We start from the raw sequence: 27,949 nt of genomic DNA on the forward strand, positions 1-27,949 counted from the left end.
CATACACAGCAGAATGAAATCTGATCGAGGCCCTAAACATAGGACGAGGAGATATGTTTAGGGCCTCGATCAGATTTCATTCTGCTGTGTATGACCTCAACAAGAGGAGCCTCTGTATGGCAGGTTCTCTGACAAACGGACCAGCTAAGATTGACTGTCTTCTGAAATGATTCAGTGTGTGTGTCTCTCTCTGCTAGCAAATCGTAAGTGAAAGATTGACTTCCTGCCTATGGAGTTCTATCTACAACAAGCACTGACAACTTTGATGGGATAAGTCGGTGAGATTAAAAGTGATAGAGTCGGTCAGTGTCGCCATTCCTTCACCATCTGCAACTATTGGGATCCAGGAGCTACCCCCCCTGCTTCAATACAAGTCCGTTTGACTCCCAAGTCGCTGACTGGGAGTCCACCACCTCCGGTAAGGGTACATATGCCTACACCTTTCACACAGAGGTTTATCACCAGATCTCGTGGATGCCATCTTTGGATCCATTGGTCCTCCAGAATTGATCTTGTGATGTACTAAAAAAATTTTCCTTTTTTTTGCACACAACCCCTTTTCCCTATTGTTGGGTTAGGTGGTTCCTTACACATTGATTTTATAGAAGTCCCGGATGGACTTTTCATTTACACGTTTTATTTGTGTGTAATACACATTTGTGATGTACTAAACTTTCACGTTTTTTTTTGCTCTTTTACACATAACCACTTTTCCCTATTGTTGGGTTAGGTGGTTCATTGTATATTGGAATATATGCACAGGTATTGTTTTGTCACTTCAGGGGCTACAATAGTTTATATACGTTTCACCTATATATTATTATTTGTATATCTTCCGGTTCTTATCATTTGTTTTGTTTTTGTTGAAGACAATAACAGTCCCATAGGACCTATTTTCAGCAATATTCTTTGTTGTGCACACTGCCCTTCAGATACCATTCTGTTTGGCCCTGCCCAATAAAGGACATCTTTTTTATCGCCACACTTATTTTTATATATTTTTTTACAATTTTGTCTGATTGTTGTGTTTGGCTGCTCTGCCTCTTGGTTGGCGCATTATCATTTTTTGATTTTGGTATAACAGACAACAACCAAGCTTCAGTGCAGTGCATTTCTGATGTACAGCAATATACCCCTTATGAGCAGAAATGTCACAAATCTCAATGTGTATTTTTTGCTGTGCCACAAAACATCCCAGCAAGGACAAACCTTCACTACTGAGGTCTACTGGTGTGCAACCAAGGAGGAGTCATGGTGTATCCCTTTATGAAATAACCAAGCAATTTGATCCCTAGGCATAGCCTGGGCTGTAGATACTAACACTTCACCCCCAGTGAAGGAACAAATCCTAAAATGGTTGGACACCTTACTATAGTAGCTGTTGTCCTACCTTACCTCCGTAGACTGAGTAAACGCTGGCCAGCTCACACACAGGTGGGGCTGATCAGAAACTAAAGTCTCAATGAGCCCAGCCCTAGAGACCAATTTAGGACAGCCTCTAGAAAAGGTGATCACCAATTTAGCCTGGAGGAAAATAGCCACCTGCAGGCCTTAAACAAGCAATCATGTATCGTTTACACAAATGTATGTGGCTGTGTCATTGCCAAGATTGGAAATCTGCTATCAGGACGCCATCATACCTATCGGGGGTGGTACTTGTAACTAGCAGTAGGATGCATCATATGTTTCCATATATCTGATGTTTTTATAATTATTCAATACTTCTTAATCATAGATCAACGTGTATGTTTATGTATATCTTATTCATTTGTGTATCAATAAAACTTCTTTTTTTAACTATAATTCAACACTGCTAAATCATTGCATTGCCCTAAAAATCCCATTTCGAGGTTCATACTCAGTTCTAGCAATCATGTATCTATCCAGCTTTTGCATATGTTTGCACAGAAAATCCTTAATTAAAGGATATAGGAAGCGATTTATGGTAAATCGCCTTTAGATCGGTCACTGAGTTGACTGTAGCCCAAACCAACAAAAAGGTTTTTCTTACCTCCTGCACTATAATATAACCACAATGTAAAGGTGGAGTGGGAGGTTAGAGCTTATGACTTCAGATTCCTAGCAGCTGGGCTAATAGGGCCATATAACCTAGTGCACCTGCTGACCAGGAGAGCTTACTCCTGAATCCTTCAACCATTGCACAATCCATAAATTGTTCAGTGGTATACCTGGCCTGTAAGGAACTCTTTGTATCTACCAGGTCCCCCCCTTTCGCTCTATTCATCCCTACTAATGTCCCACAACCGGACATGTAGGGAGAGGCTGGCAACCTACTGTTGTGATAACCACAGTGTCTCTGCTGTAAGAGGGAGCTGTGGCTGGTGGTTTTAGCAGTAGCTTCAGGGCTATTTTGTTATGCAGACCCCAGGTCCTGCACTGCACCACTCAGTAAATACAGGGGGAATGGGAAGAAATGCCTTACCTACCTCTTTCCCATTTGAGGTGGTTTAGGCACACTCGCTCCTGTGCACCACTTGTCCACCATACAGCATCTCTGATGTAAGAGGGAGCTGTAGCTGGTGTTTTTAGCAGAAGCTTCTGGGCTATTTGAATCCAGACCCCAGGGGAGATTATCTCAAATGCCCAGAAACCATCTGGCTGGGATTGGGGATTTTGCAGCTAAATTCCCAAGGTAAAGGAAAGTACTCACCATTGTCGTCTTCCCCTTTTGCCACAGCCACCGGGCTTGCTTTTCCATCCTTATGGTCCACACGCAAGGAGGATAGCCGCCAAAGTGCCCCCCCAACTGCTGTCCCCGTAGGGCGCTGCAAGGTTAGGCTGTGTCCTGCCAGTCAGTGTATACACCTGGGGGGGCAATGCCGTACGTTCCTCATTCCATTCTGAGGTGGTTTAGGCAGACATCCACCGTAGTGAACTGGTGCCTCCTCGAAAGGAGGATGTGGGCGCCTGCTCCTGCTGACTCTCAGCCTTTCCTCCTGGGTAAGAACGCGGGTCGTTCAGGCGGCGCCCTCCCCAGCAGCCCACGTGAGCTACCAGGGGCTCATGAGTCGGGGGCCCTGGAAAGAACTGACAGCCAGCACCCCTGTCTGAACGGACGCCCGGACAAGTAAGGGGGGGGGGAGACAGGAAAAAGGCCCCTGAAGTTCTGGGGACACCACTGTACCCAGGGGCCTTCAGCTCTCAGGGGGGCTCTTCCAGTTTCTGCTGCCCCCCCTGAGGAAAGGATAGGGGAACCCCCCAGGAAGGATAAATATATCCGGCCAGACCCAGAGGCCCATTAGGTACTAACCAGGCCCGACCCTGCTTGGCCTCCGAGATCATACGAGATCGGGCAGGCGGCGCCCTCTTTCGCTTTCAGGGTGATGTGGCCGTAGGCCTTCCCAGGCATTTGGTCCGGCTCCCAGGGGGAGACCACCAGCCCCAGGCTTCGGGTCATTTGGAAAAAAACAAACGGTTTCACTGTGTATGGAGAAACACAATCAAAAACTGAGGATCAAGGGGAAGGGTGGGGACTTAAAACAGCTGTCGATTGATTGTGTTTCCTGTAGGGAGGAGCCTCTCATCTCTCAGGTGTGCCGTCCTGGAAGATGACTAAGAGAAATACATTTTTATTACACAAAGGGCAGCTACCACTACACAGTGCAATCACCACACATGTATTAATATACTGTATTTGACAGACCCAATCAGGACAGGGGGGTTTAGAGGGGACTGTAGGGTGACCTCTTGCCTACTTACTATGGGCCCTAACTTTTGAGAGAGCAGATCATTCTTTAATTGTGGACGGCCACATGATGAAGGCTGAGAGTGAGGCTTGGATTAATTCTCTGAATAAGGACAATAAAGCTTCCCTTCTGGAGTTGGTGGAAAGGTGTATTCTTGTACAGGTTAATGGTCAGAAGGAATATGATGGCCCTCCTGCAGACTGAGTTGGAGAAGCTTCACTTGGGACAGAAATATTTATAAATAATACCCCCAAAAAAATTTATGAAGATAAATTAATTCCACTGTATCACACTGCTGGGACATTGTTTGTCTTCTAATGACTTGTCTAGTGGACAGATTACAAAAGTTTGTGTCTCTCCCATTGTGTGCCTCCTTGGTGTGCATTCCCATTGTTAATTGAGTCACCTATTGTTTCTGTCTGTCTGCTCATCTCTTGGAGATGTGATTGTTTTGACCACTTTACCTTGTATTCGATCACTGTCAGCTATTAGTTGCTAGAGGTGGATTAGCATACTGTTTATGGCTGTTTCTTAGGAATGTTAATTATATTCCTGTATATAGTTTCCTTTGCATACGATAATGTAATTAGGCTCACCTGATCTGGTGTGCTATATATTCTGTGTGGTTTTACAATAAAGTTGGTTCCAGTAACAGAGCACCTGGTTCCTGGGTCTAGACTGGAACAAGCTATATCTTTACGGAGGCACTCAAGCTGGGTACTGGACAGTTCCATCACAATATAAATGTTACAATAACAATGAAGCGCTCCTTAACACCAAATTATTACTAAAAATGTGAGTATTATCAAATCACACAGTAGTATATATCCTGCAATAAACAGATCTGAATCATGAAAGAGAGTCCCATAAACAATACAGGTTTAATAAGTGTCCATAAACTTTAAAGACAGTCCCAAACACAGACCCATTTTTAATTAGTGTCTATAAAGCACAATATATATACACAGTATAGAAAAAAAAATCCTTTCACACTGTCTGAAATCTTCCACAATTCAACACCACCAAAGTATCACCCATGTGCCCAATTAGCTGTCACCTCACCTGATGCAATGGACCCCTTTAAAACTCAAGGTGGTCAACAGCGCTTTTGTATCCCAAGCAACATGTCAGCAGCACCCTGGTCTCATCTCAATGCTCCACAGCTCTTGCGTAGGTGGCTCAAAAAATGTGCAAAACATGTGCAACACAAATCTAATAGGGTAATATTGCCAGTAGTATTTATTACAAGGCTAAAAAAAAGAAACAGCATTCACAATTTGCAGAAACAAATATAAGTGTCAAATCAAAGCATTCATAAACACAATAGCAATAATTGGACCAAGTAAGATGGCGTCTGGCTTCTCCCAGCCTGATGACATCACAAAGATCCCGTCTGGCTGATGTGTTTCACTCCTCCGGGCATTTTCGAAGGCAACCAAAGAGAAGGCAGGTCATCCTTCATCACCGATATATTTATTTGTAGGGGTGTATAATCAATGTGTCTTCTTGCAATTACAGTGGCCCCTACATCAGGGTATTTGCTTCAAGCTTTGTCTCCTGAAGCAACACAAAGTATTCAAACCCCATCTTCTATAATAAGAAAAATGGTTTCATAGGTAATGAATAACACAAAAGCTTTAGGCTAAGGATGAGCTCTCAGATCGGTCGGAACACAGGCATTAGTTCATATACTGGACTTTTTGCTTGTTCGGTAGAAGCCAAATGTCATATACAGTACCCTTTTTTCTGGAATTTAGGGGGACCCCATGCATTTTTTTTTTCATCAAAACTAAAGATCTGACATGCATTTTGAGAGGGAACCCCACTCTCTTTTTTGTGGGGACCCCCATAGTATCTATATCAGACCCTCATCTAGGATCGTTGTCCGGTACAGAATGATGTGCCACCTCAGACTAGATATTGACATTCCCCAGACATGTTATGTAAAGGAATTGCATTGCATTTTTTTTTTTAATAATCACCCTTTTATTGTGGAAAAAAAAAGTTCACATTTACAAAAAAAATCATAACAAAGGAGAAGAGGGAAGTCCTCCCCTCAATGAAAGAGTATACATCCTACATGAAAATGGGTGTAGAGTTACTGTATTTCACAAAAGTTAGTACACCCCTCACATTTTTGTAAATATTTTATTATATCTTTTCATGTGACAACACGGAAGTAATGACACTTTGCTACAATGTAAAGCAGTGAGTGTACAGCTTGTATAACAGTGTAAATTTGCTGTCCCCTCAAAATAACTCAACACACAGCCATTAGGTCAGGTTCACACTATTGCGAATTGGATGCGGGAACCTCACATCCAATTCGCAATAGCAGGAGATTGCTATTGCTCTATGGAGCCAGTTCACATATCTCCGATGCGGCTCCAGTGCAAAATTGCACAGGAGCCCTGTGCGTCTTTTGGTCCGTTTCAGGTCCGAATTCAGCCCAAAATTCAGGCTGAACTCGGACCTGAAACAGTGAACCAGGACACACAGGATCCCTGCTGCGAACCACATCGGCATGCAGTGTGTACTGAGCCTCAATGTCTAAACCGCTGGCAACAAAAGTGAGTACACCCCTAAGTGAAAATGTCTACTTTGGGCCCAATTAGCCATTTTCCCTCCCCGATGTCATGTGACTCATTAATGTTACAAGGTCTCAGGTGTGAATGGGGAGTAGGCGTGTTAAATTTGGTGTTGTTATCGCTCCCACTCTCTCATAATGGTCACTGGAAGTTCAACTTGGCACCTCATGGCAAAGATCTCTTTGAAGATCTGAAAAAAGAATTGTTGCCCTACATGAAGATGGGCTAGGCTATAAGAAGATTGCCAAGACCCGTAAACTGAGCTGCAGCACAGTGGCCAAGACCATAATCGGTTTATGGTCTTGGCCACTGAGTGGAACCTGTCAATGCTTTGACAGGTTTCACTCAGAACAGGCCTCGAATTTGGTCGATCAAAGAAGTTGAGTGCACGTGCTCAGCGTCATATCCAGAGGTTATCTTTGAGAAATAGACATATGAGTGCTGCCAGCATTGCTGCAGAGGTTGAAGGGGTGGGGGTCAGCCTGTCAGTGCTTTAGACCATACACCGCACACTGCATCAAATTGGTCTGCATGGCTGTCATCCCAGAAGGAAGCCTATTCTAAAGATGAGACAAGAAAGCCCGCAAACAGTTCGCTGAAGACAAGCAGAATGAGGACATGGATTACTGGAACCATGTCTTGTGGTCTGATGAGACCAAGATAAACTTATTTGGTTCAGATGGTCAAGCATGTGTGGCGGCAACCAGGTGAGGAGTACAAAGACAAGTGTGTCTTGCCTACAGTCAAGCATGGCAGTGGGAGTGTCATGCTCTGGGGCTGCATGAGTGCTACCGGCACTGGGGAGCTACAGTTGATTGCGGGAACCATGAATGCCAACATGTACTGTGACATACTGAAGCAGAGCATGATCCCCTCCCTTCGGAGACTGGGCTGCAGGGCAGTATTCCAACATGATAACAACCCCAAACACACCTCCAAGATGACCACTGCCTTGCTAAAGCAGCTGAGGGTAAAGGTGATGGACTGGCCAAGCATGTCTTTAGACCTAAACCCTATTGAGCATCTGTGGGGCATTCTCAAACGGAAGGTGGAGGAATGCAAGGTCTCTAACATCCACCAGCTCCGTGATGTCATCATGGAGGAGTGGAAGAGGACTTTAGTGGCAACCTGTGAAGCTCTGATGAACTTCATGCCCAAGAGGGTTAAGGCAGTGCTGGAAAGTAATGGTGGCCACACAAAATATTGACACTTTGGGCCCAATTTGGACATTTTCACATAGGGGCGTACTCACTTTTGTTGCCAGCGGTTTAGACATTAATGGCTGTATGTTGAGTTATTTTGAGGGGACAGCAAATTTACACTGTTATACAAGCTGTACACCCACTGCTTTACATTGCAGAAAAGTATCTTATTTAGTATTTATCTTAGTATTTATTCAGTGTTGTCACATGAAAAGATGTAATAAATTTTTTACAAAAATGTGAGGGGTGTACTCACTTTTGTGAGATACTGTACATCTTGATGATTACATTCATAGTCAAGAGTGTTTGAGGAAGCACATAGGTGGTCAACATGGACACTGCTTCTCAGGGGAGAAGCAGTGTCTGAAGTGGGGGGAGAAAAGAGGAAGGGCAGAAGGAGGAAAGTAGAGAAAGAAAAAGGACACAACTCCCACATACAGGATAACGTGGCTTATAATGAACCTAACCAAGTGTATTAGGAATGGCGGCTAAGTTTGGTCTAGAAGTGGTATGGTCGCATGACACGTCACTTATGGGGAATGCCGGTTATCCACACACAGGTGTATCCTGTTAAGCAGATGTCAGAGTGGGAGTGGGATGCTTCTGGTATCAAACAACCAGGGGAGTCAAAGTTTGGTGAAGTTGCTCATTGGTAAATGCATTTTGGCAAAGAGAAATTCCATGTGGCAGTGGTCGTTAAACGATAAGATAACAGTGGAAAGTGGTGGGGGAATGGAGTTTTTCCAAGAGCGCACTACTGCTTAACAGGCTGCAATCAAAATATGTGTAACAATAGCGTGAAATTTAGACGCCATGAGAATAGGCCTAGACCAAAGAGAGCTACTTGAGGCATTAGTACACATGAGATACCAGGAATGTCTTGTAGTAGATTAGCGACACTCTTCCAGAAGGAAGCTTTGTGAGTGAGGGCATTCCCACCATATATGGAACGTGTTGCCATCAACGTCACAGTTCCTCCAGCATTTTGGGGAATGGGATGGGTCTATGCGGGCTAATTTACTTGGCGTGTAGTACCACTGGTAATACATTTTCACTACTGTCTCCCAGTGCGAGACATTCCTGGAAAAAAGAGAAGGAGTTCATAGAGCTTGATACCAAATGTTAAGGGGCATGTCAATTTTGAAGGATTGCTTCCCAGAAGTTCACCGGGAAGGGTTTTCGTTTTCGGGTCAGAACAGGATAACAAATCATAGATATGGGAGATCCCTTTTGTTTTAGTTGCTGGTGAGTTGTATAACAAGAGCATGTCCTTTGTTTTTGTATTAGTGATCAGAGACACTGAGGATAATATGTGGCGGACTCGTAGGTTGATATAAAAGTCCTTGGTTGGTAAGTGGTAGGTATCTGATAGATGTTAGAAGGCTTTGAGACCATGAGGGTGGAATAGATCCCCAACTTGTAAAGAGGTTGTAGTGCTTGAGTATGGAGACTTGCGGAGGTTTGTTGTAGCGCCTTCCATACTTTGATGGTTGCATTAATAGTTGGTAGATAGGACCAGGTAGGTGGTAAGATAACCAGATTGCTGGGAGAGGTAGAGTTAGATCTTGTGAGAGTGCTAATGTTTCAGTCTGAAGCCAGGGAGTATTGGGGTGAGCAGTCCACCAATGTTTGGCTTTATCCAATAGAGTCGCTTAAGAATAAAGCTGACATTAGGAGCTCCCAGTTCTGCTGAGGTTCTAGGCTCGCTAAGCATGGAGGACTTCAAACAGGGCTTACGCCCTGCCAAATAAAATTGTTGAGTATACATTGAATTTTAGACAAGTCCAAGTGTAGCATGGGTATTGGAAGAGTCCTAAATAAATACAAAAAGTGTGGTAGAAGGAACATTTTAGACAGGGCAATACACCCTGCCCATGAGGCCTTGAGGGGGGACATGAATGTACATATGTGCTGAAGTTTCTGGAATAAAATAGTAGGGTTTGAACGTAGTAACATAGTAGAGGGGGAAGTAAGCTGGATGCCTAAATATGTCATGGAGGAGTTTGGAGCCCAGGAAAAGGGGGCTATTTTGGTGATTTCATTCTGTAGCGAGATTGGTAAAGAGATCCCCAGCATGGAGAACTTGGAACAATTTAATTTGTACATGGAGACTTCAGAGAAAAGGTGAGGAAGTGAGTTCAGGGGGTCTGAAATCGAGATGATAATATCAGCATATAGGCCAATTTTATGTGACGTTTGTGCCACTGTGATTCCAGGGGGTTAGAGCAGATGGCTTGGGCAAGGGGCACAATTACTTAGGCAAAGATGAGGGGTGATAGTGGGCATTCTTGACAGGGGCCAGAAAATCTGTAAGGTGACCTTACAATGGACCCCCCCCCCATCCCACCCGGTCCTGCTCTACCAGATTGCCATGATCCCAGGCTGTCAGAAGTTGCTTCACAGGTCCTTCATCCATGTGGCTTCAAGTGGTAGTAAACTGCCGGCTTTTTAAAAGAAAAAAAACTGCAAGGCAAAGTTACAATGTGCTAGTATGCATCGCATACTAGCACATTATGTGAAACTTAGCTTAAAACTAAGCCCTCCAGCGGTGACCTGTCACCACTGGCAGGGCTTCCATCTTCACTCAGTTTTCCTTCCGGGTTGGTGGGCTCCAGTCCTTTGACTGGATGAGCTGCGATGATGTCACTCCCGCGCATACGCATGGGAGTCGCTGTTCACAGCACAGGACTCTGAAGGAACAGCACGGGAATGCCGTTCCTTCAGAGCGCATGCACTGGTGATGTCACCGGCGGCTTCACAAGTAAATATCTCCTAAACCATGCACATTTAGGAGATATTTATTGTAGCTATAGGTAAGTCTTATTATAGGCTTACCTATAAATAATAATCAACCATGGAAGTTTACTCCCACTTTAATCTCATGTCCATATTGCTTAGCCAGTACAGACTACAGGGATTCTAATTGGTCAGCATCACCACATGCATGGCACTGACCAATCAGAAGCTATCTAGCCTGTACTGTCAGAACTGCGAGGAGAGGAGATTCTGAATCTCCAGAGTGGCTTTTCAGTGTCTGAGAGCAGGGGTGTTGTGGCAATCTGGTACAGCAGGACTGGGGGGCTAGCGTAAGGTCACCTTACAGATTTTCTGTAAAGGTGAACTTACACTTTAAGCCTTAGTCTTTGCATTAGCATTAAAGGGGTTCTAAAAGGTAGACATTTTTTTTTTAACTCTATGCATTAAGATAAAAAACCTTCTGTGTACAGCAGCCCCCTTAATACTTACATGAGCCCATCTTGATCCAGCGATGTTGCACAAGAGACGTGGCTGTCCAGGACTCTCCCTCCTGATTAGCCGATACACACCAGTGGGCGCCATTGGCTCCTGCTGCAGTCAAAGTCAGTGAGCCAATGAGGAGAGAAAGAGGGTGGGGCCAAGCCACGGCTCCATGTCTGAATGGACACACAGAGCAGCGGCTCGGCTCAGGTGCCCCCATAAGCAGGAGGGAGGGGCTAGGAGTGCTAGCGAGGAACCTAATAAGAGGATCTGGGCTGCTCTGTGCATAACCACTGCACCGAGCAGATAAGTATAACGTGTTTGTTATTTTTAAACAAAAAAAAACAAGGCTTTAATATCACTTTAAGTATAGTTTAGAGCCAAAAAGAGGCTTATGCAAAGGTTTTATGTTCACTTACCTACAGCATCAAAGCCCTAAACCAAAGACTATCATAGGAGAAATTCATTATTTTTTGCTTCTCAGTTTTGTTGCCAACCAAACTATAATTTAACACTGCCCTGAGCGTTTTACCAAATATTTTTAGTATTTACATTTCAAGTATTGTTGTTTTGTAACCAGAGCCCTTCTCTTTATCTCTTTCTGCCATTTTCTATTACCTCAATTAACAACTACTCTAAACTAGCAGATATATGTTAAAAACATATATATTTGGTCTTGGACAACATTTTCTGGAGGATGAACATTATTTGTATTGTACGCTGTGGTCATGTCCCAAGCATCGATCACACCAACATGAAGATCCTTGAAGATGTCCTTCACTATAAAATGCTGAATATAGCCATGGAAGTCACTGAATCTCTCGGAATCTATACTTATCTCTCTAGTGTTCTCTGTTTTAATAATAACCTTTGTGTCTGGACTCCGTAGGAAGAGACGTTCCAATGCCTTGCGCACATTAATAACTCTTTTGATGAAGAGGTGGATGGGGAAAGGTCTGAAGTTTTGTCCCAGACAGATAACAACGACATAGTGCGGACCTCCTTCCAGCTGGTCTATTTGCTCACTTACATAGAGGTCATCTTTTACAAAGTACGATTTATTCACTGCAACAAATGGATGGCTGTGCTTTTTCCACTGTAGCCTGATGTTCCTCTGCAGATCGACTGATAATGCCATAGACTCCAATCCTGTTCGATGCAGATCAAAATGTTTCAGTCCTGGTTTAAAAAATAAAAAAAATGCCATGGATTAAACTGTGACTGAACTGGACCGTATCCAGAACAGTGAATTTCGAAGCACAGGTTGATGATTTTTTGTCAGGTTTACTCATTAAAGGATATAAATACAAAGAATAGAGCCGGCAACTCCAAGCATCCTTGTTGCTTCTTTATTGATGCATAAAAAAAGTGAGTAAAAACATACAGGGGCTCACGCGTTACAACTTACAAACCTTGATCACAGCACTTTACTCATTAAAGGAGTTGTAATGTCTCATGGTTTTTCACCTTAATGCATTCTATGGTTAAGGTGAAAAACCTTCTGTGCTGCAGCTGCTCCCCAGAGCCCCCCCTTTTTCTTACCTGAACCAGCCGCTGTGTCAGGTCCTCTTTGGACAGATTGATAGCAGCAGAAGCCATTGGCTCCTGCTGCTGTCAATCAAATTCAGTGATGCGGAAGTCGGGGGGGCGAGGGCAAGTCCTGCTATGTGTGTCAATGGACGCAGCAGCAGGACTCTGGAGCGCGCCCGCACGAATGTCCCCATGGAAAGTGGCTCTCAATGAAGAGGAGGAGCTAGGAAGATCGGGGCCACTCTGTGCAAAGCCCTTGCACAGAGCAGGTAAGTAAAACATGTTTGTTATTTAAAAAAAAAAAAAAAAAAAAAACCCCAAAAAAACCCCTATGCCGTGTACACACGAGCGGACTTTACGGCAGACTTTGCCCGGCGGACGGGATTTCGTCGGACAATTCGATCGTGTGTGGGCTCCAGCGGACTTTGTTTACTCAAAAGTTGGACGGACTTAGATTTGAAACATGTTTTAAATCTATCCGTCGAACTCGAGTCCGGTCGAAAAGTCCACTCATCTGTATGCTAGTTTGACGGACAAAAAGCCACGCTAGGGCAGCTATTGGCTACTGGCTATGAACTTCCTTGTTTTAGTCCGGTCATACGTAATCACGTACGAATTCGACGGACTTTGGTGGATTGTGTGTAGGCAAGTCCGTTCATTCGGAAAGTCCATCATAAAGTCCGTCGAAAAGTCCGCCGAGCAAAGTCTGCCGTAAAGCCCGCTCGTGTGTACGCGGCATTACAATCACTTTAAGAGGGTACACAAAGCAATGATGATATAAAAAAAAAAAAAACTCAGCTACAGTAAACAGCAGATTTCTAATTAGTGAAGTCAGGTCAGTGAAAGATCAATTTTGACTACTCTGGGTTACTTCACTTTGCGCAATTCTGCTTTTTAAAGTGACACATTTTTTAGAAGTGTATTTTTTGAGTAGCTGTATGAAATAACATTTTATTATTACCTTCAAAGGTTTTTTCTAAATAAAGATACCATTGATGTACAGTAGAGTCACCAATGAGATGTATCATTTTGTCTTTAAAACAGGTGTACATTTGTTCATGGCGTGCGAAATTGGCGAGGTGACAGAATGCAGGTCTCCATTTATTTTGTAACACAAATCCGCTGGGAAATGAAGGTACCATCCCAATCTTGCATTGCTCTAGAGACATGGGAGGTAATTCTGTGAAAATGAAAAAGAAGCAATAAATATTTGTATAATATTCGGTAATTATGTGCTTTTAGTCTTATGATTCTGCAGACTCCTGCCAGACAACATAGCAAGTTCCTGCACTCCCCTAAAGCTGCTTTATAGGCTATGGTCAAGAAACTACTGTGATACGTCCGGCGTGTATGGTGTTGCCAATGGAATGGTATCCAGCCATGCACACATTTGCCGGAATGCATGTGCACATGCGTGCAGGAATGTGCGCACACGCGGGAGCATGTCCTCAGTGTTTATTGGTGCCAGACATCCTAATTAAAGGTTGCTCAGATTCATGCTTAGTGCTGACTGGTCTTCAGCTGTTCCTGTGTGCCCTGCTTGTACCCTGTATCATACCTGCTGCTGACCCAGCTTGTTATTGACCTGACCTTAGATCCTGTTAATGCTTCTGCTCATCTGTTCTTGACCTCAGCTTACTCTTGACCAGGTCTCTGTCTGATGCTTTTGTACATCATCACCCTCTTGTTGCTATCCCTGGCTGCTCTTCTGACCACGATTCTTTCTCTGGTTTGGTTTCATTTTGTTCCTAAATGCCTGCTCTGGTTGTCCCTCATTCCAGCTCTAGTTGTTGAGGTCTGTTCTTGCTTTAAGCCTGCTGGGAGCTCTAACAAACTACGTATCCAAAACCTGCAATTCCTGCGGAGTACCCCTTTAACCTTGGCTTGTCTTCCCTGCATTGTCGCTGTTTCTCACCTGATGCCCTGCCTGACCCTGTGAGTCTACATCTCCTGTCACAAGTTCTGTTATTAACACCTGCAGGCACTTGTGTTCCCCTGTTCTTCAGCTCCATCTGTTCTACCTTCAGTGGGGACTGGGCTGAAGATACAAGAGAGGCCAACCTTGTCAATCCAGTCTCCTAGCAGGTACATGACAACTACACTTCAGCTGAGGTGTAGAGGTTGGTCAAAAACCTGCCCCAGCCTGTGATTGGATTCTGAAAAAGCAGAAGCATGCTGTTAACCAGTTCTGGACCGCCCACTGTATATATATATCTATATCTATATCATTACTTTGACTTTATATACCGTGGTTATGGAAGTAGCTTGCTGCCATAACCCCGGGATTTTTTTTTACACAGTGGGTGATCCTCTTTCTCATAAAAGTGGTTCCGGAGGCAGGTTTGCCACCGGATCACTTTTTTGGGCAGCAGGCAGGGCCGTCATTAAGGCAGGGCAAAAGGGGCAGCTGCCCTGGTCCCTGTCATTGTTGTGAGCCCAAAGCAGCTGCCTCATACTTGCCAACTATCCTGGTTTAAATTCCCATGTCCCTTTTGGTTTTAGTCCTGGGGCGGCACCAGGTGGGAGGTTGGAGGTTCCAATCAACTGTCTTCCATCACTAGAGCCTCATCCCTGTGACATCAGGTGGCATTCATGTGTGTTTGAGCTTTCACTTAACCAAATGTGGGCAAGTTCAGCTCATTCATAGTCCCCTGGAGCCAAATGCAATTATTAAAAAGGTAATTTCAAAGATATGTAAAAAACTGAGAGATTACTTACCTGTACAAGAATACACATCAATGGATTCAAAGTTTTTGTGGATTTCAATAGCAATATTTTCCCTGGGAAAAAAAGATTAATATTGTACTTTATTGGAATTCACCATAATTCAGAGGAATATTTTTTTTCCTTTGTGCAATATACAAGATAGTAGTATTACTTTTTCTACATAAAGGAAATTGTTTTTGAACCAGCACGTCATTTTTTTTTTTTTAGAATTTAAGTACCCAGGATGTCTAGGACAAGAGCTTGTGACAACCTGCCCTTCCCCATTCATCTGCCTACCACTTTAATGTCTGGTACACGCTACCATTTTTTTTTTTCATTCAACTCAGTTGGTTGAACGAAAATAAACTGACAGCTCCGTTCGGAGCCACTGTACTAACTATCCGCAGTTAGTACAGCAATCTCCCCTGCTGAGCTGTCGTGTTCTGACAGGGGAACTCCCTGCCAGAACACTCCAATCAGCACTCTCTGACATTGGCTGAGAGCACTGATCGGGAGCCATTCGGCTGCTGCTTTTCCAGCATGCTCATCCGACAATAGCCGGCCAAACTTCTGTAGGACAGACTGACATATAAATGGGCCGAATGTCAGCCGTTTTTTTATTGAACTGCCCGATGTCTCCCGGCACTCGGCCCATGTATACGTGGCTTAAGGCTTAAGGCCGAGAGTGATCTGTAGACAGAGTGACTGTCCAATCAGCTTTGTGCAAGCCAGTCAAGTTTCTCCACACAAAACTCACTCAACCATGTCTTTATGGACCTTGCTTTGTGCACTGGTCCAAATCATTTGGTGAAAAAGGGGTTATGGTGTGGGGTTGTTTTTCATGGGTTGGGCCCTTAGCTCCATTGAAGGGAACTCTTAAGGCGTCAGCATCCCAAGACATTTTGGACAATTTCATGCTCCCAACTTTGTGGGGACACTTTGGGGATGGCCCCTTCCTGTTCCAACATGACTGCACACCAGTGCACAAACAAGGTCCATAAAAACATGGATGAGCCAGTCTGGAGTGAAGGAAGTGAAGGAACTTGACAGAGTCCTTATAGTACACCCAATAGAACACCTTTGGAATGAATTAGAGCGGAGACTACAAGCCAGGCCTTCTCGCCAACATCAGTGCCTGACCTCACAAATGCGCTTCTGGAAGAATGATCAAACATTCCCATAGACACACTCCTAAACCTTGTGGACAACCTTCCCAAAAGAGTTGAAGCTGTTATAGCTGCAAAGGGTAGACCAACTCAATATTGAACCCTATGGACTAAGATTGGGATGCTATTAAAGTTCCTGTGCATGTAAAGGCAGGTGTCTCAATACTTTTGGTAATATAGTGTATGTAAAAAACAGTAACCAAACAGTACACTCATCTTTAAATATCATTGATGCTGCATACACTACACTGTAACTTGCCAATGTTTCTTAATAAAAAGATTGCACAAGAGACATCCTTGTTTTAGGATATACTGTAGCAACATTAAAGCGGAACTTAGCTCATTAAAACAGGATTTTCCATTTTGTTCCTTACCCCTCCCTTTTATACAAATGCTAAAAAATGTATTATAATTTTTACCATTTTGTTAGTTTTTGTGCTGCAAGGCAGCACTTCTGGGTTTTTGGCCTAGGCTTTCCTGTTTAGGAAATTCCTCAATTCCTCTAGAATAACCAATATACAGGGCTTAGGATCCATCGGGATGAGGACCTGAAACACCTTATGATTGGTAGCTACAACTCCCAACTAATATAGATGGAGCTTGGGGCAGCGCCACAATAGATGTATAAGGTCACCATGGTCTCTGGAACACCTAGTACACTCCGAGATATCGCTCAGACCCATCCTACACAGCCTTGCAGGGGTAAAATGTACCTGCAATACTATGTACAGCTGGGATAGACACGGTCACGTTGAGAGAACACAGCTGAACCGCCTGTAGGGCCTCCTCCCACCGATCGTCTTCAAATGAGCCCATTTCACGCTCCCATAGGGGTGCCACGTTAGTCGGAAAGCCCTTCAAGTGTGTGGACGTAAGCATGGCGTAACACCAGGAGATAAATCCCTTAAAGTGAGAAACCTCTGTCATATAATGAAAGATGGGAGCCGAGGATAGGACCCACTGGGACCCCTCTGATTGTGCCCAGACAGCATGATGTAATTGTAGGTATGGTAAATACATTGATTGCGGGGGGTTGAATTTAGTCTGCAAAGATGGAAAGGAGTGCAGTTTGCCGCTGGAGAAGATGTGTACCAGGTGTGTAACCCCATACCGCTTCCATCTCGCACCACACTGCAAGGATTGCAGCTCCTTATAATGCCCATTGTCCCAAATAGGACTATGACCTGTGAAACCTGTAACATTTTGCAGCTGTCTGGCTTTGTTCCACACCTTCTGCATTAACACACAGGTGGGAAAAATCTTGGTGGATTTAGCATAGGCCAGTTCCTCTAAATCCGTGGCCACACTGTGCATCCCTGTGACATGGTGCACCAGAGCCGTGGTTGGGTCCACTGTCCCCCCTACATTGGCTGACTCCATGACCAAAGCCCATGCTATGTGTTGCAGCTGAGCTGCCAAGTAATAAAGCCAAGGGTTGGGCAAGGCCAAACCCCCACTCTCTTTTGGTTTTTGCAGTTGCTCGAGCTTGACCCTCGGAGGTTTATTGAGCCAAATAAAGGAGTGGAACAATGAGTTTATGATGTGAAAAGTTTTAAGTAGGACAACCATGGGGGTATTTTGCAGGATGTAGAGGAGCTGTGGCATAAAAAACATTTTTTTTATGAGGTTCACTCTTCCCACCAGTGACATTTTAAGCTTGGAACATAGTCATAGCTTCTCTCAGGAATTCAGACGTGTCCCCTAAAAGTAGCATGGTGTCATCAGCATAGAGCATGAGTTTTTCATGTATCTTGTCATACTTGAAGCCACAAATTAAGGGGTTGGAATGGATCAAGGCAGCCAGTGGCTCAATGGCGATGGCAAACAAAAGAGGGGATAAAGGACAGCCCTAAAGGAAAATGCATGGATACACGCCCTGCCTCTCTAATGGCCGCCTGTGGGGGAGCTGTATAATAATTTTACCCAGGATAGGAAGGTGGGACCAAACCCAAACTTGTTCATGGTGGCCCACAAGTATTGCCATTCTATGCAATCATGGGCGACAGAAGGGCCCCGTCTTCCATATTATCTGCTTGGTATGTATATTGAGGAAAAACCTACGCAAATTAATCGCAGTAGACCTCTCGGGTATAAATCCCAATTGGTCTGGATGGATAATTGAAGATATTGCTTTATTAAGTCTCATGGCCAGAACTTTGGCCAGAATCTTAATATCCACCTGTAAAAGGGATATGGGCCTGTACGAGCTCGGGTCTAGTGGATCTTTTCTGGGTTTAAGTAGGAGAACAATGTTAGCTTTAGTTATGGAGGTAGGGAGAGTCTCACTCCCCCTGGCTGCATTAAATACCTTGAGAAGGTGGGGTAGTATTACCTCCCCCGTACTGCTTAAAAGCCTCTACTGGGAGCCCATCATCCCTGGGAGCCTTGGAGTTAGGGATGAAGTTGACTGCACATTGCAACTCTTCTTCGGTTATGGGGGGAATCCAATAGCTGCTTCTGAGAGGCTGACAGGGTAGCTCGATCCCGTGCAGGAAATCCAGCAGTTCCTCTGGGGTGTAATTTTGCTTAGAGCGGTACAAATCTGAGTAAAACTCCACCAGTTCCTGCATAATGATAGTCGGCTCATTCACCACCCTTCCCTGATGGTTACGCAAAGCCCCTATAGCTGGGAAGGTCTGGTTTGATTGTACAATTTTGGCTAACAGCCTACCCGTCTACTCCCCCTCCTCATAAAAAGCCCTCCCTACTGAAGAAGCGCTTCTTATCTGCCGAGGATGTCGCCAAGTGGTCCACTGCCACTTGAGCGGCTATCCAGGACTCCTTTAGTGGCATCAGACGAGTCAGCAATAAACTCTGCCTCCAATCGACGAACCAGCTGCGCAGCCTGCTCCCTCTGTACCGGAGTATTGTGTTTAATGGCATTGACCGCAGTCATGAATAAGCCTCTCAGGAATGCCTTAAAGGCATCCCACATGACTAGGGGATTAGGGTGTTCCTTATTGTTCTGTCAGTATGTAGAAATCTCGTCAGTAATTCTATTGTGAGAGGGGAAGAGATTTAGCCAGAAGGCATTAAGCTTCCATGGAGCTCTCGGGAGCATCGAGGTAGGCCTCTTACTAGGTATTGTACGTCCTGGACGAAAAGCGAGGCAGCCGGGGTGCAGAGGCACAGATCTATTCTAGACAGGGACAAATGGAACAGAGAAGCATGAGAATTGCTTCTGGAATGGGTTGCGGCACTGCCATGGGCCTATCCAACCTATTTCTTCTATAAATTTCTGTAATGTAGTGTGAGGGTGTTTGGCCCCCATTATTGGGGGGGGGGGGGGTGTTTGTCTAGTACAGGATCTAGATAGCCATTAAAATCACCAACTAATATGAGGGGGATGTCAGGGCTGCCCAGCTGGTACATCAAGAGAGTTCTTAGCACAAAAGAGTTGAAAGGAGGCGGTATATATACCGCTGCAAAAATACATTTAACTAGAAATATTCTACATAGCAAAATCACATATCTCCCCTCAGGGTCAATCAGTTTGTCAAATAGCTGAAAATCCAGGGATCAGTGTAGGAGAACGCTCACCCTCCTGGAGTAGGAGGTATGAGTAGAATGATACGCCAAGCCCACCCAAGAGAACTGCAGGCATGACAGTGTCTCCGGTACCAAGTGAGTCTCCTGCAATGCACATATGGCAGGTAGGTGCTTGCGGAGAGAAGTGGATACCATGGTATGCTTAAGGGGGTCTCGGATGCCCCTAACGTTCCAAGATATTACAGGGACAGTCATCATTCCTAATTAATAGAACAGAAATTGTAAACTGGGTCAGACAAGTCAACGAGTCAAAAACAGCACAGTCATCGTAAGCTCAGCCCAGCAAATATAGAACAAAAGGCCTGGGTAGGCCCCGAGGGTAAGGTGACACTGGGGGGACAGAGTATCTCCACAAAGGGCTAACATGGTGGTGAGACTTCGGGCAAATAATGTTGGAACCATAAGTGCACTTAAACTGAACTTGAACACACAGTAACAGATGACAAACTTTGGTGCTTGTATCCCCACAAGGAGATAGAGTTGCTCCCCGGGATCGGAAGCTCTCCTCTAGGATCCTGCAGTTGGGTGACGCACCAGATCAGTAAGAAGCAACAGGCTTCACTTGAAGTAACAGCTTGAGGTCAGGCAAAATTCCCCAGCCGAACAATCGTAAGAACATCAAACCAAGAACTAGCAATCTCGTTCCTATTTTGTAATCCAACGATAGACCAATCGTGTAGAGAATTCTTGCTCACTGTGCAGACAGGATAACAGTCTCCCAGCCAGATTTTCAGAATTCTTGAGGGCATTGTAACAGGACAGCCGTTGGCCCCGTGGGTGACGGTAAACTTGCAATGAAGCCCAAAAGTGTGCCTCAGTCTACCTCTTCCGCATCTCTTCTAGCTTGGCGAAGCATATGTTCATTGGCATCCAGCCAGTCAGAGGCCTACATGGCGGAATCAAAAAATTGGGCTTGCCCCCTGGCCAGGATACGGAGCCTAGCAGGAAACATGAAGTAAGTTGCCTGTAGATTTTGAAAACTTTTCTTGACCTCTGACTGCTGGAAACAGTGTGTTACCAATTATTTTCTTGGCGACTATTCGGGATGAGCTTTATGTTCGGGTCGAACATAAGTTCGACTCGAACACTGGCTGTTCGGCCGTTCGTCGAAAACCGAACATTATGGGGCATTCACGCAAAATCCGAGCGCCGCATAACGCCCCATGATGCACTGCGGGAGCGCAGTGCATTGCTGTATGATGATTGGCCAAAGCATGCACCACAACCTGCATGCTTTGGCCAATCCCAGCGCCCTCAGCTAAGAGAGCCATGATTGGCCAAAGGCAGGGTGCCTTTGGCCAATCATGGCTCAGGGGGACTAAGTCCACGCCCCACACTATATAAGGCAGTCTGCACTTCGGCCCTGTGTAATGTGTTGTTGCCGTGGAGGAAGAGAGAGTGTCAATTAGATTGAGCAGGCAGGTTATTTAGTTAGCTGCGGTGTAATTATATATATATATATATATATATATATATATATATATATATATATATATATATATATATATATATATATACATATATATATATATATATATATATATATATATATACACACACACACACACATACACATATATACATACACACACACACACACACACACATATACATGTGAGTGTACAGCTTGTATAACAGTGTAAATTTGCTGTCCCCTCAAAATAACTCAACACACAGCCATTAATGTCTAAACTGCTGGCAACAAAATTGAGTACACCCTTAAGTGAAAATGTCCAAATTGGGCCCAATTAGCCATTTTCCCTTCCCGGTGTCATGTGACTCATTAGTGTTACAAGGTCTCAGGTGTGAATGGGGAGCAGGTGTGTTAAATTTGGTGTTTTCGCTCTCAATCTCCCATACTGGTCACTGGAAGTTCAACATGGCACCTCATGGAACTCTGAGGATCTGAAAAAAAAGAATTGTTGCTCTGTACATAAAGATGGCCTAGGCTATAAGAAGATTGTCAAGACCCTGAAACTGAGCTGCAGCATGGTGGCCAAGACCATACAGTGGTTTAACAGGACAGGTTCCACTCAGAATAGGCCTCGCCATGGTCAACCAAAGATGTTGAGTGCACATGCTCAGCGTCATATCCAGAGGTTGTCTTTAGGAAATAGACGTTTGAGTGCTGGCAGCATTGCTGCAGAGGTTGAAGGGTGGGGGGGTCAGCCTGTCAGTGCTCGCAAACAGTTTGCTGAAGACAAGCAGACTAAGGACATGGATTACTGGAACCATGTCCTGTGGTCTGAAGAGACCAAGGTAAACTTATTTGGTTCAGATGGTGTCAAACGTGTGTGGCGTCAACCAGGTGAGGAGTACAAAGATAAGTGTGTCTTGCCTCAAGCATGGTGGTGGGAGTGTCATGGTCTGGGGCTGCATGAGTGCTGTCGGCACTGGGGAGCTACACTTCCTTGAGGGAACCATGAATGCCAACATGTACTGTGACATACTGAAGCAGAGCATGATCCCCTCCCTTCGGAGACTGGGCTGCAAGGCAGTACTCCAACATGATAACGACCCCAAACACTCCTCTAAGACAACCAATGCTTTAATAAAGAAGCTGAGGGTAAAGGTGATAGCCTGACCAAGACCAGACCTAAACCCTATTGGGCATCTGTGGGGCATCCTCAAAACGGAAGGTGTAGGAGCGCAAGGTCTCTAACATCCACCAGCTCAGTGATGGTGTCATGGAGGAGTGGAAGAGGACTCCAGTGGCAACCTGTGATGCTCTGGTGAACTCCATGCCCAAGAGGCTTAAGGCAGTGCTGGAAAATGATGATGGCCACACAAAATATTGACACTTTGGGCCCAATTTGGACATTTTCACTTAGGGGTGTACTCACTTTTGTTGCCAGACATGTTTTGTTAGACATTAATGGCTGTGTGTTGAGTTATTTTCAGGGGACAGCAAATTTACACTGTTATACAAGCTGTACACTCACTACTTTACATTGTAGCCAAGTGTCATTTCTTCAGTGTTGTCACACGAAAAGATATAATAAAATATTTACAAAAATGTGAGAGGTGTACTCACTTTTGTGAGATAATAAATAAATATATATATATATATATATATATATATATATATATATATATATATATATATATATATATATATATATATATATATATATATATATATATATATTTCTACTGTATCCAGTTTAGCTATATCTGACTGCAGGCCATTCCTGGTGTACTTTTTCTAATATACTTCAGGCGGTGTACACAGTACCGTGTACCCATAGTGCAGTTGCTACTACTTTTCTGGTGGTGTACACAATACAGTACACCCATAGTTGTTATTACACTTCTGTTGGTGTACACAGCACCGTGCACCCATAGTGCAGTTGCTTCTACTTTTCTGGTGGTGTACACAGTACACAATACATACAATACACCCATAGTTGTTATTACACTTCTGTTGGTGTACACAGTACCGTGCACCCATAGTGCAGTTGCTACTACTTTTCTGGTGGTGTACACAGTACACAATACAGTGTAGTGTGGTTTTGATAAACAAAATTTACAGCATGTCCGGAAGGCCACCAAGGAGAGACAGACACTCACAGGCCACTAAAAGAGGGCAAGCAGGCTGTGTGTCTACAGTTGACAGTACTGGTCATGGACACGGTGCATCCTCAGCATGTGGCTGTGGGGCACACTTGTCCTTTGTGGAGCTGGCCATGTTATTGAGCCACAACATGCAGAAGAGTTGGTGGAATGGATAACAAAGCAGTCCTCATCCTCCTCATCCTGTCACCCAGGCTCAGAGTAGTTTGCCTACCAATGCAGCTGCCAAAGGGGCCTATTCCATTGGCTTCATGTCAACAGTCACTCCTTCCCTAGTCCCACCATCATGCACGGAGGAGTCCCCCGAACAATTCGACCACAGTGTCGGGTACATGCTGCAGGAGGATGTGCAGCGATTTGAAGGCTCCGATGATGGTACCCGTGTTGAGGAAGGGAGTAACGTGAGCCTAGAGAGAGGGGGTGCCCAAGAAGTTAAAGAAACTGGCAGTCATGTTCCCTCAGCTGCAGCATACTGCCAAGTTTGCTCCAGTGACGAGGAGGGAGGGGATGATGAGGTCACTGACGCTACTTGGGTGCCTGATAGAAGAGAGGAGGAGGAGGCGGCACATCTCCAATGAGGCAGGATGCCCTCCAGGGGGCAGCTTAAGAGCAGCCACCCTATTGCTTCACACCGCAGAGCTAAGCAGGTGCAGGGTGCTACTGACTCCCTGCATATTTTGAAAAGTTCTTTGGTGTGGGCTTTTTTGACACATGTGCAGCAGATCGCACCGTTGCTGTTTGCACCATATGTCTGAAGCGTATCAAGCGTGGCCAAAACAGCAGCCGCTTGGGCACCACATGCTTGACCAGACATATGATGACCTCCCTTGCAGTCCATTGGCAACAGCACTTAAAAGACCCACATCAAAGAACAAGGTGGACCTCTCCTTGCTCCTCATCAGCTGGGATCTCCAACCCCACTATACCTCCAGTCCTCTCAGAAACCCGCACTGAGAGGAATGGAATGAAGGTATAGAAATAAGTGTACCGAGTACTTGCAGCCAATCTGCTAGTGGTACACCAACATCCGATTTTAGCAGGCAAATTTCCCTACCCCAGTTGCTAAACCGTCAAAAGAAATTCGGTCCCAGCCATCCACATGCTCAGCGTCTGAATGCTAGCTTGGCCAAATTGCTAGCACTACAACTGCTGCCTTTTCAGCTGGTAGACTCTGCCCCCTTTCATGAATTTGTGGAATGTGCAGTACCTCAGTGGCAGGTTCCCAAATGCCATTTCTTTTCACAGAAGGCCATTCCAGCTCTCTACCAGCATGTGGAAGGCAATGTCTTGACCTCATTGGACAGGGCGGTCAGCAGTAAGGTGCATATTATCGCTGACTCATGGTCCAGCAGGCATGGACAGGGACATTACCTTTCTTTCCGGTACACTGGGTAACTCTGCTGGCAGCTGGGAAGCATGCAGGACAGGGTCAAAGTATTGTTGGAGCTTGTTCCACCACCACACCTCCAAAACGCTAGTAGTGGCGATTCTGCCACAGCTCTCTCCTCCACCCCCCTCCTTTTCTTCTTCCTCTATGGCCTCTTCCTCTGCAGATTTGTCCTCTGAACTAGCAGTGCACAGTAGGCGTTCAAGGGGCTACGCAAGCACTCAGGCAAATAGATGCCATGCGTGCTTGAGTTGGTCTGCTTAGTGGACAGGAGCCATACTGGGGCAGAGATTCTGGCAGCTCTGTAGGGGCAGGCTCAGAGGAGGTTGACACCACACCAGCTTCAGCCAGGAATGGTTGTATGCGACAATGGCACCAACCTCCTCTCCGCCCTCCGACAGGGACACTTGACCCATGTTCCCTGTTTGGCTCACGTCCTGAATTTGGTGTTGCAGCGGTTCTTGAGTAGGTACCCGGGCTTACAGGATCTCCTGAGGCAGGTCAGGAAAGTCTGTGGTCATTTCCACCAGTCATATAATGCCAGTGCTCGGCTGGCTGACATTCAAAGAGAATGCAACCTGCCCAAGAACAGCCTCATTTGTGACATGCCCACCAGGTGGAACTCAACGTTGGCAATGCTGCAGCAACTTCTCACACAGCAGAGGGCCATCAATGAGTATCTGTGCGAGTATGGGACCAGGACAGGGTCAGGGGAGCATGGCTTTTTTTCGCCATGCCAGTGGCTACTGATCAAGAATGCATGCACTGTCCTGTCACCATTTGAGGAGGCCACGAGGATCGTGAGCAGTGTCAGTGCATACATCAGTGATACTGTCCCTCTTGTCTTCCTGTTGGAGCACACGCTTCATGGAATAATGGACAGGGCACTTGAGGCAGAACAGTGGGAGGAAGAGGAGCACTTCTTTACCACTCAAGGCCCCCTTTATCCAAATAGGGAGGAAGAGGAGCACTTCTTTACCACTCAAGGCCCCCTTTATCCAAATAGGGAGGAAGAGGAGCACTTCTTTACCACTCAAGGCCCCCAGGAGGAGGAGGAGGAAGAGGAGCACTTCTTTACCACTCAAGGCCCAGAGGAGGAGGAGGAGGAGGAGGAAGAGGAGGAAGAGGAGCACTTCTTTACCACTCAAGGCCCGGAGGAGGAGGAGCACTTCTTTACCACTCAAGGCCCGGAGGAGGAGGAGCACTTCTTTACCACTCAAGGCCCAGAGGAGGAGGAGGAGGAGGAGGAGGAGGAGGAGGAAGAGGAGGAAGAGGAGCACTTCTTTACCACTCAAGGCCCGGAGGAGGAGGAGCACTTCTTTACCACTCAAGGCCCGGAGGAGGAGGAGCACTTCTTTACCACTCAAGGCCCGGAGGAGGAAGAGGAGGAGGAGCACTTCTTTACCACTCAAGGCCCAGAGGAGGAGGAGGAGGAGGAGGAGCACTTCTTTACCACTCAAGGCCCGGAGGAGGAGGAGGAGGAGGAGGAGGAGGAGGAGGAGGAGGAGGAGGAGGAGACTCAGCAGCAGTCTTCAAGGGATCATTTTCAGTCCCCAGAAACCCATGGAGTTGTACATGGCTGGGAGGAGGTGGTTGAGGATCATGTGATCCTTGGTGACCATGAGGACTCGGGATTGAATGCCTCTGCAAACTTATGCTGCATGGCCTCCCTGATCCTGCAAAGCCTGCAAAAGGACCCTAGGATTCGTGGTATCAAGGAGAGGGATCATTAATGGCTGGAAATTCTTCTTGATCCACGTTACAAGGGTAAGGTTGCAGAACTTATCCAGCCTTCGCAGAGGGAACAGAGGATGAAACATCTTTGGGAGGCATTGCGGAAAGGTTTGTGCAACGCGTTTCCAGAGCCTGGGAGGTTACAATTTCCTGGTGCTGGACAACGTGTTGCTGAGGCTTCGTTCAGTCACAGAAAGAGTGGTGGAGAAGGTGGCCGGCTGACCGATGCCTTCAGACAATTCTTCAGTCCTCAGCGCCAAGGTCTGATCGGTTCCAGCAACCATCGCCAGCGTCTGAATTACATGATGAAGGAATATCTAAGGGCAAGATCAGACTTGGAGACCTTTCCAACAGAACATCCACTGGGTTACTGGGTCTTGAGGATAGACCACTGGCCAATTGAGCTACTGGCCTCTCCTGCATCCAGCGTTCTTTCTGAATGCACATTCAGTGCTGCTGGAGACTTTGTAACCGATCACAGAGTGCGCCTGTCCACAGACTCTGATTCATTTTTATGAATGTGAGACGATCAACAGTCTTGGATCACCAGCTACCAAGCACCTGATGCTGATGTAACCGATTGATTTTTCTATGGATCTGGGATCCCTTGAAGGCTGCATATGCTGAGTGACTATCCTATTATGCTGAGTGACTATCCTATTCCTCCTCAATCTTCATGATGATAGCTTCTAAGAATATTTTTGGTTCAGGACACCACCACCACTGCCTAAGGCCCAATTTTTCTGCCCCTGTTTAATAGGGGCATGTAATTACAATTTTTGATCAAATATTTCACAGCAGGGCCCGTTCCTGCGCTCAACAAGAGAATCTGTGAGGGGTTACAGTGTTGTGGCACCACCAGCACCTAAGGCCCAATTTTCCGCAGAGTGTATAGGGCAGGCCATATAGTATATACAGACGGTCCCCTATTTTTAAACTTCCGACTTACAAACGACCCCTACTTACAAACGGAGGGAGACAACAGAAAGTGAGAGGAAATCTACCCCTAGGAAGGGAAAATTTTCCCCTGTTAGTAAGAGTTATTATGGGAAAAAGGTGTCTCCACTGATGCTTTATCACCAATCCTAGATTCCCTAATAACCCAAAATTTTCAAAATCCAATTGTCATTGGGACAGAAAGTGAGGTGAAATCTTCTGAACAGGGACACAGACAGTAAAACAAATGTTACAGGGGTGATAACCCTTCCCTACGTTATCCAAAAAGCTTAAAAATAGATTTTTTGGCTGGAGCTACACTTTAAAAATGTACCTTTTCCAAATTACAAACAGATTCAACTTAAGAACAAACCTACAGTCCCTATCTTGTTTGTAACCTGGGGACTGCCTGTATACTGCTGTTCAGAGTATATAGGGCCTGGGAGCCCCACGCCTTTTTTTTGTAATTTGGGTGCGGGGTTCCCCTTAATATCCATACCAGACCCAAAGGGACTGGTAATGGGCTGGGGGGGGGGGGACCCATGCCGTTTTTCTCAATGATTTTCATCTATATTGTCCAGACCCGACATTACATTACAGCCGCAAGCAGTTTTAAATGACTTTTATTCCTTTA

At 45.4% G+C, this 27,949-nt stretch overlaps 1 protein-coding gene across 4 annotated transcripts in view; it reads right to left on the reverse strand.

Moving 5' to 3' along the window:
* Nucleotides 1-4,923: 4,923 nt before the first annotated feature.
* The window catches only part of LOC141114274 (NXPE family member 1-like), a 236,313-nt gene continuing 213,287 nt past the window's right edge, over nucleotides 4,924-27,949 (reverse strand). For all 4 annotated transcript variants that reach the window (XM_073607866.1, XM_073607863.1, XM_073607865.1 and 1 more), the window contains exons 5-7: nucleotides 14,983-15,044; nucleotides 13,226-13,444; nucleotides 4,924-11,913 (exon numbers count right to left, since the gene is read on the reverse strand). In XM_073607866.1, coding sequence (XP_073463967.1) covers nucleotides 11,375-11,913; nucleotides 13,226-13,444; nucleotides 14,983-15,044 — 820 coding nt within the window. In that variant the 3' untranslated portion in view covers nucleotides 4,924-11,374. The remainder of the gene's footprint in view (nucleotides 11,914-13,225; nucleotides 13,445-14,982; nucleotides 15,045-27,949) is intronic.

This window comes from Aquarana catesbeiana, linkage group LG12 (assembly GCF_042186555.1).
Source record: "Aquarana catesbeiana isolate 2022-GZ linkage group LG12, ASM4218655v1, whole genome shotgun sequence".
In the NCBI taxonomy this organism is placed as follows: Eukaryota; Metazoa; Chordata; class Amphibia; order Anura; family Ranidae; genus Aquarana; species Aquarana catesbeiana.